Genomic DNA, 15,813 nt, shown 5'->3' on the forward strand with positions numbered 1-15,813 from the left:
CTTGCCATCGTTCTGGTCATAGTTATCAGCGTATTGGTCAGGCTACTGCACGAGGTTCTCCTTAAAGAATTCACCATGCACTCGACTCGTCGACATGTAAATTTCTTTGCCGCGTCGCCTGCAACTTACAGTAATTTGGACCGAGAAATAGTGGTATCCTGGATGCCATGCACCATAAGTGGCCCTTTCTACAGGGTTGGGGGGAAGTCATCTTATTTGGGATCTCGGCTGGCGGGGTGGTTCCGTCTCAGGCTGGTCGAGTACGGAACGACGACAGGAGCATCGAGAATATCCAAGTAGGGGCAAGAGTATATGGGTACTCCCGTAAGCATCAGGTTTCGATTGTAGCCCCCGCATGCATGTAGCTCCCTGGTGTATCTGGATGTGTATTCACATATAGCTGCACGGCACATAGCTACTGGTATTTGGTAGTGGAAGAGCCGGCTAGTGCGGAGTATGGATACGCATTATATGGACAAGGCGTATCCAGAAGGCCAGTAGAAAGGGAAGCCTATAGACTAGCTTTCCCGGACGTTTAGGGTACCTGACTGCCGCGAACGGCCAATGTCCACGTGGTTGTTTCGATTTTGGCAGTCACCATGGATTAACCCAGGGCGAATTGGGCAATTGCCTAGTCTGGACATGAGCACACTAGGAGTAGGGAAGACCCTCAGCGTACGCACTTCATCCCAATATAGGATCAGAGTGCTTGAGATTGGGCTTGGGGAGCGACCTGGCATCTTCGACCTTTTTCGGATTAAGAATACCTTTGCTGTGAGTCAAACTTCGCTCGTTTGATGGTTTCAGTCGGGTGCCACATATTTATCGTGGAACTGATCTGGGAGACCCGGTGGCGACTCCGCAAAATAACGTCCATCATGGCGTTCATGTCTCAATTTATCTGCGTCGCCTTTGCGATTCTGCTGGTGGGTGTTGTTCATGGAATCGGCTCTAGATCCAAGATACAACCTCTCACGGGTCCTGTTGAAGACGGTCATCTGCCCCCAGAGCTGGTGGACAGAGCTAGGTGTGAGGTCAGCGCGGACTGTGGCTATGGACATATTTGCGACGGGCACCTCCTGAGATGCACGATGGGTTGCAAAAGTTCATTCGACTGCTTCAGAGGTCAGACATGTGTGCATGGCAAATGTCTCACGCAACATAATACTGAGTGCGCTGGTTACCACGGCTATTGCTTCGAGGATAGTGATTGCTGCTCGGGTAAATGTCGTGCAGAATTCTGGACGCTTTGGAAGTGGTGTGGGCATGGATGATGGCCTGATTGCATTGCGGCCAATATATATAGTGCTGCGTCAAGGGAGTCTCCAGCCAGGACCATCGTGATTGGTAACGTGAGAAGCGAAGCGAAATGAAATGCCACGATACAAGGGACAAAGTAACATTTAATTACATAAGAGGCTGGAACAATTTGCACGGATCGAGACGATATTGATACTCAGAAGCAGGTGATCGATTGATTATCATTGAAGACGGTTATGAAGATTGAATGTATTTAGCAATTAGGAAAAATTTCCTTAATCTGTCATGGATAACCTAGTGGAAGGCCCGCCGCTAAGTCAGTAACCTTGCTGCGGCATTCGCCAGCGGGAAAGGTGCCCGGTACGAATCCTGGGGTCGTCGTTGTACTCGTGCGAGTAATCCACGATGCTACAAGGCGCTAAGCAATGGAAGTGATACTTGAGGGAAGCAATTCTGCAGAGACACCTCCACCCTGGGATGGCGTCGCCGGAGGACACCTACCCGTTACAGGGAAATTGGCTGTTTGGTTGGACAACCACAACTCTCTTCTTTTTGTTTTATTTTCTTATCTTTCCCCATCACCATAGTCGATCCAACCAGACTACATTGCGATTAATACCATTAACCATGTAACTTCCCATCATTGAAATATTAATTGCTTAATATCGCCTATAGTCAACACAAAAGAATGATGCTGATAGGGTGTTGTAGCCAGTATGAGCGTTGAGAAGATGCGCAGTTATGATATGCTATAGCACTGTCTTTATGATGTTGATCTCCTGCGTCTACAAATCTGTGGTTCAATCATATGTAGACTCAACACTATGTGCCACGTCGGAAGCTACTGAAGCAAACAGAAAAGCTTCCTGGCAAACGTCGCTCCTTCCATCTCTCCTAGCTACCAAATGCAGGACTCTGTCTCTCCTGCCCTGCTCCATCCTAGCGGGCCGAGATCCCTCTCCCAGGTCCCTTGCCGTATCCATGCGTCCTCACATCCCTATTAAACCCGCGAGGTCAAATATCGAATCGCGTACCGGTCATTGTCGCCTCACAGCACCCGCCTTGCCTGTACGCTCGACAGCCAGAGATCTCACTGGCGAGAAGCCAGTAAAGCATACACGATGCGGTTCTGGGTGGATTGGGCTCTTTGGCAAAAGCTGAGCATGGTAAGTTCGATAAGATCGGTGACACAAAGTGATCGAACCTAATGGCAAATGGAACAGGTTCTTGCAGTTCTCCTAGTAGGATCGACTTCCCCCATGCTCACAAGCCGGCCACTGATCATCTCACAGGCGATCGTCCTCATTTACGCATTCTGTGTCCTTGCTTATAACCGACGAATGACCAGAAAACATGCCGCCGCTGAAGCATATCAGAGAATAGAGCGGGGCACCGAGCTACATCCGGTGTCGACTGGAGGGAGCGACATACCATTCGGGGCCCGAGCGCTAGAGAAGGGTGTCCAGGTAGATGGTATTTGGATCTCTACCAGCAACACATCAAGTCCAGCGCAGATTGCAACCCCAAACGCAAGCAGGCCGGCAACGCCAGTCGTAAAGCAAACACGTATAACCTCGGCTGCTGATACCGCAAGCGATGTGCAATCCCGCTGGCACACGGAACAGTCTGTTCTCAACGCAGCTGGTCGTGACTCTCGACGAACTGTGGCGCCCTCCAAAAAAGAGATCTCGGATGGCAGCAAGTCCAACAGCGGTAATTCCGACAGACTTCCTGAAAATCAGCTCATCCATTCAGATATTGTTACGCCTCAGGAGTCCCAGAACTCGATCGGATCAGATAGACGATCATCACGAGGATTCTTCGGCCCACATAGCTCATGGCTAACAAAGTCCCCCGAAAAGACAAAGCGGAAGTCGGTTGCTGACGGTGAGTCCATTGATGCAAATGATATGGCTGCTGTGCTTCGCAAGATGCTAATATATCATATCTAGCTCCAGGGCACCGTCGAGGGCAATCATCGGAAGATTTTAGGCGCAGGATTAGTAGGCTGATCGAGGAAAATATCCAAACTCGTCCGAAAGAGGAGTTCCAGCTGAAGCCTCTACCGCGCGATGGCATGCATCGACACAAGTAAGAATTGCTTCCGACCGTTCACAGCCATGATATTCGTTTTGCTGCGTCGTGAGAACAAGTACACGCGGTATGAAGCAGCAACGTGGTGTAGATTCTCAGGTATCCCGGAGATATATTCAAAGCAAACCCGGTCCTCGGCTCTGTCGGATAAACCTAACTTGCATTCGTGTATTATGCCTCCGCTCACTCATACGTACCATGCTGAGATGACTGAGCTCCTTAGAAGTCGAGGGTAACAATTGTATTTTATATAGTATAAGCTTGAATATTCGTTGAGACAGGATTTATCTCTTCGCTCCTCTAATGATCTCATGTCTCGGGTGATATTTCACAGAGATGGTAGCAATAAGATCTAGGCAACTTTCGTAGTACTCCACTGAGGGAAAGGGAACCATCCGATAGTGTATTGAAATTTGGCATTTGCAACCTATGTTATCGCTGTTGTTCGATTTGATCGTTGACCTTACCCATCTGAGGCAGCCATCAGGCTGACATGGCACGTGATCTCGTGATGGTCAGGACGCGTTCGCGATCTCTCCGATTGTTTAGTTGAGTGACGACCTGGCGATTTGCCACATTACAAGCTGAAGCGTCTCCTGTTGAGTCATATTGTCGAATAATCCGTGGCAGCGCCTTTGAGTCTCTGGTTTTCAAGCCGATTACTCCGTGGACTAACGCAGAAACCTACGGATTGACTGAAAAACGCGACCATTCGCGACAATACCACATCTTTGTCGGGTTTGTGGAAGTACTGAATCGCCTACATACCTTGATTACGTCCCCAGTCAACATCATGACGGCCGATATGGAGACTCAGAATGAGTATGATGAGAGCGGATTGCCAGGCCCAGGCGCACCTACTCCGCTGTCAGCTCTGGAGGTGAGTAATCGAGGAGGGGGGAGGAACCCTACAACACCATGTGCCCCTACGTCAATATACAAGGAGAATTTGCTGATACAGTCGGTATAGGGAGTTGCAGGTTTGACCAGTAGAGACATCAAGCTCTTCGTTGATGCGGGCTATCACACAGTCGAGTCAATCGCATATACGTAGGTCTTCATATGCGTACTTTAGCCCCGCGTAATTCACGGAAATCTACTCACACTTTAAACTATTCAGGCCGAAGCGATTGCTGGAACAGATCAAGGGGATTTCAGAGCAGAAGGCGACCAAAATCTTAGTTGAGGGTAGGTCAACATATCCCCCCAAACATCGCATCTGACTGACTTTTACTTTATAGCCAACAAACTCGTGCCAATGGGCTTCACAACCGCCACAGAGATGCACCTCCGACGAAGTGAGCTTATATCGATCACGACAGGGTCCAAGCAACTAGATACATTGCTGGGAGGAGGCATCGAAACGGGGTCGATCACCGAGATATTCGGGGAGTTCAGGACAGGAAAGAGTCAAATATGCCATACGCTTGCCGTCACCTGTCAACTGCCGTTTGATATGGGTGGTGGCGAGGGTAAGTGTCTCTATATTGACACCGAGGGAACTTTCCGTCCGGTGCGTCTATTAGCCGTGGCCCAGCGTTATGGACTGGTAGGAGAAGAGGTTTTGGACAACGTCGCCTATGCTCGAGCCTACAACTCAGATCATCAGCTCCAACTACTCAACCAGGCATCTCAAATGATGTGTGAGACGCGTTTCTCACTTCTTGTTGTTGACTCCGCCACCTCGTTGTACCGGACGGATTTTAACGGTCGTGGTGAGCTCTCGTCCCGACAGACGCATCTCGCCAAGTTCATGCGGACACTGCAGCGACTGGCGGATGAATTTGGAATCGCCGTCGTCATTACAAACCAAGTAGTTGCTCAGGTTGATGGTGGTCCAAGTGCGATGTTCAATCCCGACCCGAAGAAGCCCATTGGTGGTAACATCATTGCGCATGCCAGTACGACCAGATTGAGCTTGAAGAAGGGTAGGGGAGAGACCCGAGTTTGCAAGATCTATGACAGTCCATGTCTACCAGAAAGTGACTGTCTCTTTGCCATCAATGAGGATGGAATAGGAGACCCGAGCCCCAAGGATTTGGAGAATGATTAGTCGCATTATCGGGACTTCTCCACGACGTTCAAGATGTCATGACGGTTCTTCACATTTTACTAAGGTGCATATAGTCTTATTCTTTTATTCTAGCGTGCAATGTACATCACAGAGAGCTTAATTGATTGATGCGAGCATGTTCCGATGTTTGACATTGATGCTGCTGAAGGTTGCCCATGTAAGGAACAAGTAGTTTCCGTTTATGCTCTTAGCTCGAAGGAAAAGGTTCATCCGCAGTTAACTATGTAATTTGAGTCAAACTGGTCGTTCTGATCGTTTGTTGTCGTCAGTGATAAACACTAACACCGCATTGCTGCAACCCGCGCCAAGACCCTGTTTTTTTTGAGCAGTGAAAGAGCTTCAGCTTCCGCCTTTCAACTCCGCCAAATCGCAACACATCCATTTCATCTGCCGCGATAATCGGCCATGGAGGCTTGAGATCACCATTTGCATATCTGTGGAAGGTGGTCTAGTGTCAATCCGCCATGGCAAAAATCTATAAGGACACAAGAGTCGACCTTCGGCCGTACTCGCCGAATACCGTCGCAAACATCCAGATTCCAAACCACGAGAGCTCGCGGAACCGCGCCCGGTTTTCGATAGCCTCATCCTTCGCCAGCCATGAAGAACCAGCAGCGAAAGATGAGGAGGAGTTTTCTCGCCGATACCTAGCTACTCAAGGGTCAATTTACTTCCGGAAACACAAAGTGTATCCCCGAACCTTTCTCTGGCGGGTGGTTAATGACAACAAGGTCCTGGAGATCCAGTGCGTGGATTTGACAAAGGGGGGAATTGAGCATCATGAATACGAGATCACATTACGCTTCGATTTCCAGGAAGAGATTCTTCCAGCTGGAGTTGATATTGCTGACTTGGAGGATCATGATGTGTTAAGTGTGTTTGTGATCACGGCTTCCAAGCAGCTGCACACGTTGACACTGCGCCCGGAGTTCTTTCGACGACTAGCGGCAATTGACGAGAATGTATCTGACTGGTGCAAATCCTGCACACCGGCACCTCTGGCTTTTTCTCATCCTCATCGGTTACATGCGAGTAGTCCGCTCGAGTTGTTTATTTCCCTTGATAGCGGCGCGCTGCTGCGCCTGACTAGGAGGGCTGGTGACGATGGTACTTCCCCTCCCGACGCCTTCTCCCCAATGCGCGTGGTGTGATACTGACTTTTCTGTGCTTTGAAAGGTTCACATTGGACTCCTTTGACATTTGACGAGAGAACCTGGGGGGCGTCGATTCGCGGTCTCGTCCGATGGCAAGCGCAACCCACGATCAAATACCAGGGACGCAACCTTGATGTAAACGCGGCCAATGCGATCGCCACTACATCCGATCAAACCTATGCATTCGCAGTTTGCTTGAACCACACTTTGAAGATATGGAACCTCGCTACGAACAGATTAGCCGCCACAAAGGATCTCTTGGACCGACCAGTACAACAGCAGGAATCTGCTTCATACTCGTTAAACCCCGCCGAATCATCGTTCATTCGTGTGTTTAATGTGGAAAGAGCGCTGGATGGCGGTTATCGTTACTACATAGTCACCTATTCGCCATTCGAGGATGGGCGCTTCAAATTCTGGGCTGTCAAAGGAGGCCTGACATCGCAGCTGGTCGTCGAGGACCTCTTTCCTGACGCTGCACTGACGCCATTGGATCCGGACTCAACAGGGAGCATGTTTTGGAGTATCGCCGATTTCCAGGTCAAGCCCATGGAGGAAGGGAAGCGTATGGAGCTGTGGGTGCTGTGGAGAAATAACAGCGTGTACCAACTGTATACACTGCATTTCAGCTTCGAGACGCTGGTGACAGATTGGGCGACGAATTGGGTGTCTACGGCCATGGACACGCGGGCACACGCATCGTTACCGGCTGTTACATCGGAGGATGCTGTGGACCCGACGGAGAAGTGGTTGAGCTTCCTCCTACAGCCGAACCGATACTCGCCCGAAGTTCTTGAGACTGCTTTGTTTGTTTATCAGGAAGCACTTCGGCCCCTGTCCTTTCCTACTGCGCCAAAGAAAGGCGCCTCTCTTCAAGAACGACTCTGCTCGACGGTCGCTGCCACAGTTTCCCTTCGGAAGTATGCGGAGGATGACATGGATTTTACTAGGTACCGGGCAGACACAGACTCCAAATGGCGCCAATTCTGGCAGATCGCGGAGGACATCAACAAGAGAAGATTCGGAGCGATTCGCCTCGCGTATGATGTCTACAACGAGGTTCCGTGGATGCTTTTCTCAGATAGCTGTGCAGTCGTTCGCGAATGTAGCCCTACCGAGTTGCTCCTGCTTAACTCAGGCTCCGAGCTTCGAACAGAAGGGCCCAAGATAGCCGATCGGTGGAGCCACAGGAACCTGGGCTCAGAGATTGGCGATTTGTTCGAACAAGCCTCGTTCTTGTTGAGGGTTGCTTCCGGTTTCAGGAAACGTTTCCCCCCTGAACTCGAGGCAGCGTGCCACTGTGCCCTTGAAGCGGAAGTCTATGCGGAGCCTTCATCGTCCATCCCCGACCGCATGGATGCGTTCCGTGAGCGGTGCGACTTTACCGAGCAGATTTCCAATAAAACTTACGACGGCCTGCTTGCTGCAATGAATGAGCGTTTGAATATTTACAACTTGTCGAACGATGTCTTCTACACCATCATTGATACGATCCCTCTCGGCTTTCCCGGCAAAGACTCCGAACTCCTTCCCACTCATTTCGGAGTAAAAGTAACAGTCAACGGCGCCCAGGAGACCATCGAGAGCACACGGCAGCTTCTCACCGACCTTTTACTCCTCGTGGTCTTCGTGGACGGAGAGGTTCAGCAAGAGGATGGGTCTACTTTCGATGCCGGGGATCTCTTCGCTACGCTTATCTCTCTTTTAAGGGAATACGAGATGATGTCCTGGCTCAGCTCGAATGTCCGAAAGTGTGTCGGCAAGACTCCAAGCGTCGTCAGCGACACGTCGAACTCAACCTTCTCCCTGAAAGAGTCCACACCCAAGGGCAATGGCGAGAGAGTGGTGACTATATTGGAGGATCTTTTTGCCACTGATATTAAACCTCGCCAAGCCATTGGCTTACCCCAGAGCTACACGCTGACACTCGGCATTCGAGATGTTCTTTCCTGGGTGACTCGCCAAGGGGAGGTAGCCTACCCGAACGCATTGGTTTACATTCAGTGCGATCTCATTGCGAAGAACAACATTGACCTTGCCTGGGATTTCCTACGCTTCCAAGCAACCACATCATGGGCAACCTATGTGAAGGGTCGTTTATACGTGGCGATGTCCGAATTCGACACTGCGGCTTTGTACTTCCGTAAGGCTGCATACCTCCTCTGTAAGTATATACCCTCACTGTGCACGCCAATTTTCACCGTCTCTAACGTATTTCAGCATGTGGTAAACCTCTCGGCAACTTGCATGAGATGTCATCAAGACTACTGGACATCGTCTCGGTTGACTGCTTCCACAACGGTCTCCCCAAATACTTCCAACATATCTTGTCCATATTCGAACAGGCACGTTCCTTTTCCCACGTCGCAGACTTTGCCAGCCTTGCACTGCAAGCGCTCGCAAGTGAGAATAGAAACGAAAAGGACCCGGAGCGTATTAGCATGCGTACCGACCTACTCTCGCGTCTCTTCTATGCGTCCTTGAAGACCTGCCAATTTGACGAGGCCTATTCAGCAATGTCTCGATACGAGGACCATGCGCTGCAGCGATCCGCCCTCTCCTCTCTTATCACCGGCATATTGAATGCATCTGGACCAGGCTTGTCTGGACTTCAGCAGATTTTACAATTTCCCACGTCTCTCCTCCCAAATATCGCTACTCATGTTGATGACACACTTGTCTCCCTTGCGCGCAAGCAAACGTCCTTCAATTCTCTACTGGAAGCTGGAACAAAGTGGGCCGACACCACACCGGATTATCAGCGCATCCTGCAAGCATACCGTGTTGCCCGTAATGATTATCGCGGAGCCGCCGAAATCGCGTACCGAAACGTCCAACGTCTAAGACACGCTAGAGATAGCCCGTCGAATCATCTGGTTCTAGCCAAAGGCAGAGATACTGACGATACGCGGCAGACGGTTGAGGAGGATGACCCCGAGAGCAAGGAAATCCGCAACGAGCTTCTCTCTCTGATCAACCTACTTGGCTGCGTTGACAAGAGTGAAGCCTACATCCTCGTCGACAAGGAGGATTCGACGTCTGTGGTCCGGCGCCGCAGCGTTCAAGTGGACAATGATGGCAATGTCTTCATGGACGATGTAGATAGCACGTCTCTTACACCCACCGGGTCAAGACGCAGTCTCAGCTCCAGCACAAGCGCCATCAAACCTCATAGTCGCAGAGACAGCAAGTCCTCTGCCTCCGGTGTAGGTGTCAACAACCACCGCCAGCGCCGAGTCATAGTGACCCTCGACCACCTCCGCCGCGAGTACCAGTCCGAGTTGGACCGAGTCAGCAGAATTGAAAGAGGAGATTGGGAATTCGGGCTTCTTGACGCGCCGGAAGCGGATAATGATGATACAATGCTCCTTGCCTAGATGCACTGACTTGAAACATCTCTGTTCCTCGGAGTGAAGACTCAGGACTTGTGCTTCGAGCTCGAGATCCAACTTTCTGTATCGCGGATAAAAGACAAGGGGCTTCATGACTTGTTATTTACTGGGTCTGACCTGGATTGATCGCAATTGCAACATAGGGTGCAAATGGGATGGATAATGTTTTTTTTCTTCCACTTCTCATCTACCTCCTCGATTTTGTTATTCAATGTTTAAGCAGCAGCACTGTACTGGGTAGTATAGTCATAGTCATGTCATGGTCAGGAGTGGGAATAAATACTTGCAGCTTGCATTTTCGTCTTGATGATATGCGTCTTTGGTTGGGAACTGCTACGTAATTGCCTTAATCGTAGACAACATCAAGCGAACACGATTTGTCTTGGTCTTTCTACATAATTTGATTGACGAGACTATTCGTCGCTGCTGGTATGTATGCAAACTTGCAGCACTACCGTTGCCGCGCAAAGCTATTGATGCCCAGAGGTATTATTATATCACTAATGCTTGTAGGCTATACTACTCCCAACCGTACTCCGTACTTACCATCGAAAACCCTAGAATCCTGCATCCTGTGCTCTGGCTCAGCCAACGCAACAATCTACTGCTGCTCCTCCGCCACCGAGCTCGCATATAATCTGCTGAAATAGGAGCTCTCCGTGGAGAGAAGGGTACATGGATCCCCGGATTCCACGACGCGGCCTGCGTCAAGGACGACGACCTTATCGTAGTCGAGTATTGTCTCGAGTTTATGGGCGACGGCTAGGATGGTGTGGGTGCTGAATTTCTCTCTGATGACTCTCTGCATGATTTCGTCTGTCTTTGCGTCGACGCTGTGGGGGATATGATTAGTATGATATCCTATGAGTAAGGTGAGAGAGGAGAAGGACGATATTGACGTACTTGCTTGTAGCTTCGTCTAGGACGAGAACCTTCCCTGGTCGGAGGATAGCTCGCGCGAGACAGAAGAGCTGCTGTTGGCCTTGTGAGAGGAAGACCTCGCTGATGTCGGTGTCTAGACCCCCTTTCTCCTGGATCTTGGTGTATAGCCCTACAGTCTTGAGGGCTTCGATTATGGCTTTCTCGGAGTGGGAGCCTTCGGGGTCCATGTTGCGCCTGATGGTGCCTTTGATCAGGAGCGGGCTTTGAGACACGCCGTTGATGCGTGAGCGGATTTCTTGACGAGGGATCTTCGTGATGTCGACGCCGTCGATATGGATGCTTCCGGAGCTGAGCTCGACCATTCGGAAGAGACTCATGATCAGTGAAGTTTTGCCGCTGGAGTGGTGTGATTAGATATTGGCCCGGTCTGACTAGGGATTGGACTGGACTTACCTGCCTGTCCTCCCGCAGATTCCTACTTTTTCTCCTGATTGAATGGTCAAACACACATCACGCAGGACTGGCTCCGAAGGTCTACTTATAGCGTTAGTGGATATTCTTGAGCTAGAAGGCAATCCGCATACCTGTATTCTGCAGACACGGATTTGAATTCGATGTCCCCTCCCCAAGGCCAGTTGGGAGGCACGTCCTCCTTCTCAGTCGGCGAGTCCTCTGAGCTGACATTCTCGGTGAAAGAGCGGATACGAACGATGGAGCCAATATGAGTCTCAAGATTTGTCCAAAAGGTCACGAGCAGCTTGATGCTTTGGCTGAACAATATCACGTTCAACAACGCCACGCCAACGTCACCTGCGCTAATTGTCCCTCGTAATGTCACCACGAGGACAATCAGTATGACAGCGATCGCCGCTACGACCATATCCAGCGTCAGGGTTAGCCAACGCTGAATAGCGTACAAGAGATAGAATGGTCTCTGCGAATAGTCAAGCAGCTGAAGATTCTTTTCCTCGAGGGCTCTCTGCCAGCCGAAAGCCCTCAAAGTCACCAGGCCGTTGAGGCAGTCGCTGAAGTGAGAGTATAAAGGTGCCTTGGCTTCAAGGTCCAAGAACCGCAGCTGCCGTGAAGTCCGAAGGTATACCTTCTGGATTGAGTATACGGTGAGAATCACAAAGGGAAATGAGATAGCGGCATATCTGGAAGCAATGCCCATGAAGATCATCTGGGCGAGACAGAGAACCAAAGCTAGAGAACGTATGGTGAGCTGGCTACCAAACTTGTGACAGCGTGGCGCACTTACTGGCAAATGTATTAATGGCTGCAACTGGGAGCTCCATATCAATGAGCTGCAAGTCCTGGCTGAACCGATTGAGTATAGAGCCGCTATCCGTTGCCGCAAAGAACGACATGGGCGCGCTACCAAAAATTAGGAGACATCAATAACGAATGAAGAATCATGACGCACCTCAGAACCGTTACTAGCAACCTTCTATGAAAGCTTTCACCTGATTTGGGTACCATGTTTATCACCATCTCCCTACAACGCATGTTAGTTCACGCTCATGTTTGGGAGCTAGGGATTTCTTACCAGCAGCCGATGATCAGAGAAAGCATGCCGACAGCGCCGAGCATTGCGTAGATTCCGAGATAATATCCGGTACGGCCATTGGGGTCTTCCTCGTTTGAGATTGCCCACCATTTGACCCAGATGCCTGTCATGTCGGTCAGCATGAGAGGTCAAAGACAGAGTTACAGCCACCATACTTGGAAAAGATATGCAGAACACAAATCCTGAGATAGCCACCAGGAAGATCCCCGTGGGCAGCCAGCCGATTGATCGAATGTAGTACAAGTATATCGACAAGTCGCCGCTCTGCCTTCGTGGGTCTTCTTTGATTGCGTCTGTCTTGCTGGGCAGCAAAGGCTTCTGTTGGGCAAGGTCGGTTACAGAAGGCCTATCGATTTTGGACTTCCATTCAGGCAAGCCCAATCCGAAACTTGACACATAACCTCCGGCAGCATCGAGTGCCTTGAAGCTTCCTTGCTCTGACACATGGCCCAATTTGTCCAGCACCACAATCTGATCAGCGTAAGGTAGTCTTTTGGCTATAATTTATTTGTATCTGATCAGTACGAGCACGAAAGCTGATCGATAATACTAAGTGACCCACCTGACGATGAAGCAACGATGATCGTCGAGTTAATTTTGCGTAGCAAGCCATGAATACCGACGAGACTGTGAAACACGTAGTCTTCTGTTGTTGCGTCCAAACCGCTGAACGCGTCATCGAGGACGACAACGTCTTTCCTAGCGTACACAGCTCTTGCAAGGGCCTATGATCATTTATCATATTAGTGAGACTTCATATCAGAGGGCACTGGACCTACAATTCGTTGGCTTTGCCCACCGCTCAGAGCAATTCCCTTGCTCCCTATCACTGTCTCGTCTCTCCTTGGTAATTGTTCAAAGTCTTGGACAAGAGCGCAAGCGCGTATAACACTTGCATACCACTCTTTGTCAAAAGTCGACATGGCAACGATGCTCTCCCGAATGGTTGCATTCATATGCCACGGCGTCTGGTCGCAAAATGCAACGCTGTCGGATGATAGTCTTATATCCCCATTCACGCATGGTACCTCGCCGAGAATAGCCTTCAGCAATGTTGACTTGCCGCAGCCGGAGGGCCCAACGATCATAGTGAAGCTTCCCCGCGAGATGGTAATTGTGAAGCCTTTTAGTACAGGCTCTTTCTCGACATCCCAGGCAAACGTTGCATTCCTTATTGTCAGTGCATCTTGATACACAAATGGCGCACGATTGATCGACCGATCCGAAGCGGCTTCAGATAGTGTGGCGTCAGAATCATCCACGAGAACCAAAGATTTCGGCTCAAAGCTCTCATAAGAGGTGTGTAAATGCTTAAGCCGACAATCGAAATGATCGTCTTTCTCAAGAAATTCCTGAATACGGCTGAAAGAACCAATAGAGCCAACGAACGTCATTAGAGCCATGACAAGAGAAAGGAGTGGATCTGCCAGGAGTGCAAAAAGTGACAAGGATGTATAAGCTGTGGACATATCAAACGCAGAATCCTTTCCTCTGCTATGCATTATACCATAGAAAGCTCCGAGTGCGAAGATAGGAGCGAAGATGCGAGTGGTCCAACCTGCATGGGACTGTGTGAGATCTGGAAAATCACGCCCTAGAATGAGATCAACATACCGAGAGCCATATTCCAGACTAAGAGTCTTCGAAATCTCTTCGAAATGTCTAGTTCTTCCAGCCGCAGACCGTGCAGGCTTTTCATAATGGCAGACTTGAGACCTAGCATCTTGATTCCCTTCATTGAGCCAAGCATTGAAGCCGTGGATGAAATGCGCCTTTCAATGGCTTCAAGCCACACTGCCTGTCTAGCGATCACAAAAGACAGTGTGATAAGGCATCCGATAAGGGCCACTGGCCATGGTCAGTTGGCTCGGGGGAAAGCTGGGAGAGAAATGCAAATCTTACCAAGAGCAACTCCTACAGGAACCACACAGGCGACGCCCAACTCCCTCTCCAACAGGTAGATTGCCAATGCTATTTCAGCGGCATTACCCCAGATATCATGGATGGTCTGCCAGCCCTGAACAATTCTTTCAATATCCGCACTCATCAAGGTGAGGGATGCAGCGGGATCGGCGTCTTTGACACCTAGCCTGCTTGCTTTGTTGTAGATCATCGAGACGACGCCTCCTCTAATCATGGTAATAGTGCGATATGTCATATGCTGGTACTGGCCCATGGTAACCTATTGTAGGCGGTTCGACGTTAGAAGGTCACGTATTGCGAATTAGAAGGGCCCGCGTACTCACGCCCATTCCAGTATAAACAAGTATATAGGCACCTATCAAACCATAGCCGATGCTGTTCGTGTGACTGTTCACCGGTTCCGTGGAGAAGTTTAGGGATCGGTGTAGCAGCAATGGCTGACAGAAGTTTAAGGCGGCCAGGCATGCTCTTGGAGGCACAGCTGAGAGAAGAGGCCACTTGAATGCTTTTAAGGAGATGAAAAGCAATGTATTAGGTTTCTTCCTAGGGACTGATTCTTGTCAGCTCGGTCCCTATGAGCAGAGAGTCAGACTTCAAGATGGTACCTTGGTTCCAGAGAGTTTCCAAGGTACTGTACAGTCGTTTGGAACTCAGTTGCTTATCGAGGATGAAAAGATCGTCGACGGCGAGGATCTTGGAGAATCCCGATCGAAACAACGGATTCAGCCATACAAAGAACAAGCGATTGAATATCCCTGCTGTAGCTTCGGGAGGATACCCTGAGTACTCCTTTCTGAGAGTGTGCCTCTTCTGAACAGCCTCAAGCATGAGAAGAAGAAGCTTGATCCCAACGGTGACAGAAGTCAGGATGGCAATTGTTTCGTCTGTTTGACCAATGCTGCGCAGCCATAGTGTTCTTGCCTTTGCTATGTCAAAGAGCAAAGTGACGAAAAGATAGATGTTCAGAAGGAAGGATGGTGTAGTCGAGCGCAAGTGTTCAGCACAAGACAGAAGACATAGTACAAAAAGGCCAACAGTGGTGATGGCGTTTGCTGCAATTGAAGCCTGGGTTCTGGTCGCAGCTGGAAGCGCCCAATAGACTGTGAGGACCAGCTGAACGATGCCTAAGGCAATCCACGCAGTCTACCAAGTATCAGCAACCAAAAGGGAAATGGTAAGCAAACGTCTGGGATTCGCAAAGTGACTGCGCTCTAAGACACAACAAGAGGTTGAGAAACGTACAATCTTAGCCCACAAGAACCACGAGGCTACAACTTTTGTTTGTCTCCGGAACAAATGATAGAGTCGAAACGGTGCGATGATCAGGACGATCCCCAACGGCAGGATCCCCAGGATGAGTTCCTCAAAAAGCAAAGAGAAGTCGAAACCGCCTCGACAGGACAGTGCAGGAACCTGCAGAGTGTTGTCCACCTGCTGGCATGACAGAGGTGGTGATGGACCTGTCAT

General features: G+C 49.9%; 4 protein-coding genes across 4 annotated transcripts; 3 read left to right on the forward strand and 1 right to left on the reverse strand.

Annotated features, from left to right (window-relative positions):
- Positions 1 to 2,474: 2,474 nt before the first annotated feature.
- Aud_008514 (uncharacterized protein) lies at positions 2,475 to 3,212 on the forward strand (the record flags this gene model as incomplete). Its single annotated transcript, XM_043293388.1, has 1 exon — positions 2,475 to 3,212. The coding sequence occupies one exon, from the start codon at positions 2,475 to 2,477 to the stop codon at positions 3,210 to 3,212; it is 738 nt and encodes a 245-aa protein (XP_043149323.1).
- A 935-nt stretch (positions 3,213 to 4,147) lies between these two features.
- On the forward strand, positions 4,148 to 5,407 carry Aud_008515 (recombinase RAD51; the record flags this gene model as incomplete). The annotated part of the gene is made up of 4 exons (XM_043293389.1): positions 4,148 to 4,234; positions 4,325 to 4,404; positions 4,475 to 4,542; positions 4,596 to 5,407. 4 exons carry the CDS (start codon positions 4,148 to 4,150, stop codon positions 5,405 to 5,407), a joined length of 1,047 nt encoding a protein of 348 aa, XP_043149324.1.
- A 485-nt stretch (positions 5,408 to 5,892) lies between these two features.
- Aud_008516 (nucleoporin Nup120/160) lies at positions 5,893 to 9,959 on the forward strand (the record flags this gene model as incomplete). Its single annotated transcript, XM_043293390.1, has 3 exons — positions 5,893 to 6,535; positions 6,605 to 8,746; positions 8,803 to 9,959. 3 exons carry the CDS (start codon positions 5,893 to 5,895, stop codon positions 9,957 to 9,959), a joined length of 3,942 nt encoding a protein of 1,313 aa, XP_043149325.1.
- A 616-nt stretch (positions 9,960 to 10,575) lies between these two features.
- Positions 10,576 to 15,813, reverse strand: abcB (putative ABC multidrug transporter; the record flags this gene model as incomplete). Its single annotated transcript, XM_043293391.1, has 15 exons — positions 10,576 to 10,807; positions 10,878 to 11,252; positions 11,310 to 11,390; positions 11,441 to 12,059; positions 12,115 to 12,230; positions 12,280 to 12,351; positions 12,403 to 12,526; positions 12,579 to 12,920; positions 12,986 to 13,148; positions 13,203 to 13,981; positions 14,038 to 14,271; positions 14,326 to 14,605; positions 14,670 to 14,896; positions 14,952 to 15,489; positions 15,589 to 15,813. 15 exons carry the CDS (start codon positions 15,811 to 15,813, stop codon positions 10,576 to 10,578), a joined length of 4,407 nt encoding a protein of 1,468 aa, XP_043149326.1.

Source organism: Aspergillus udagawae (genome assembly GCF_001078395.1).
Source record: "Aspergillus udagawae IFM 46973 DNA, scaffold_6, whole genome shotgun sequence".
NCBI lineage: Eukaryota > Fungi > Ascomycota > Eurotiomycetes > Eurotiales > Aspergillaceae > Aspergillus > Aspergillus udagawae.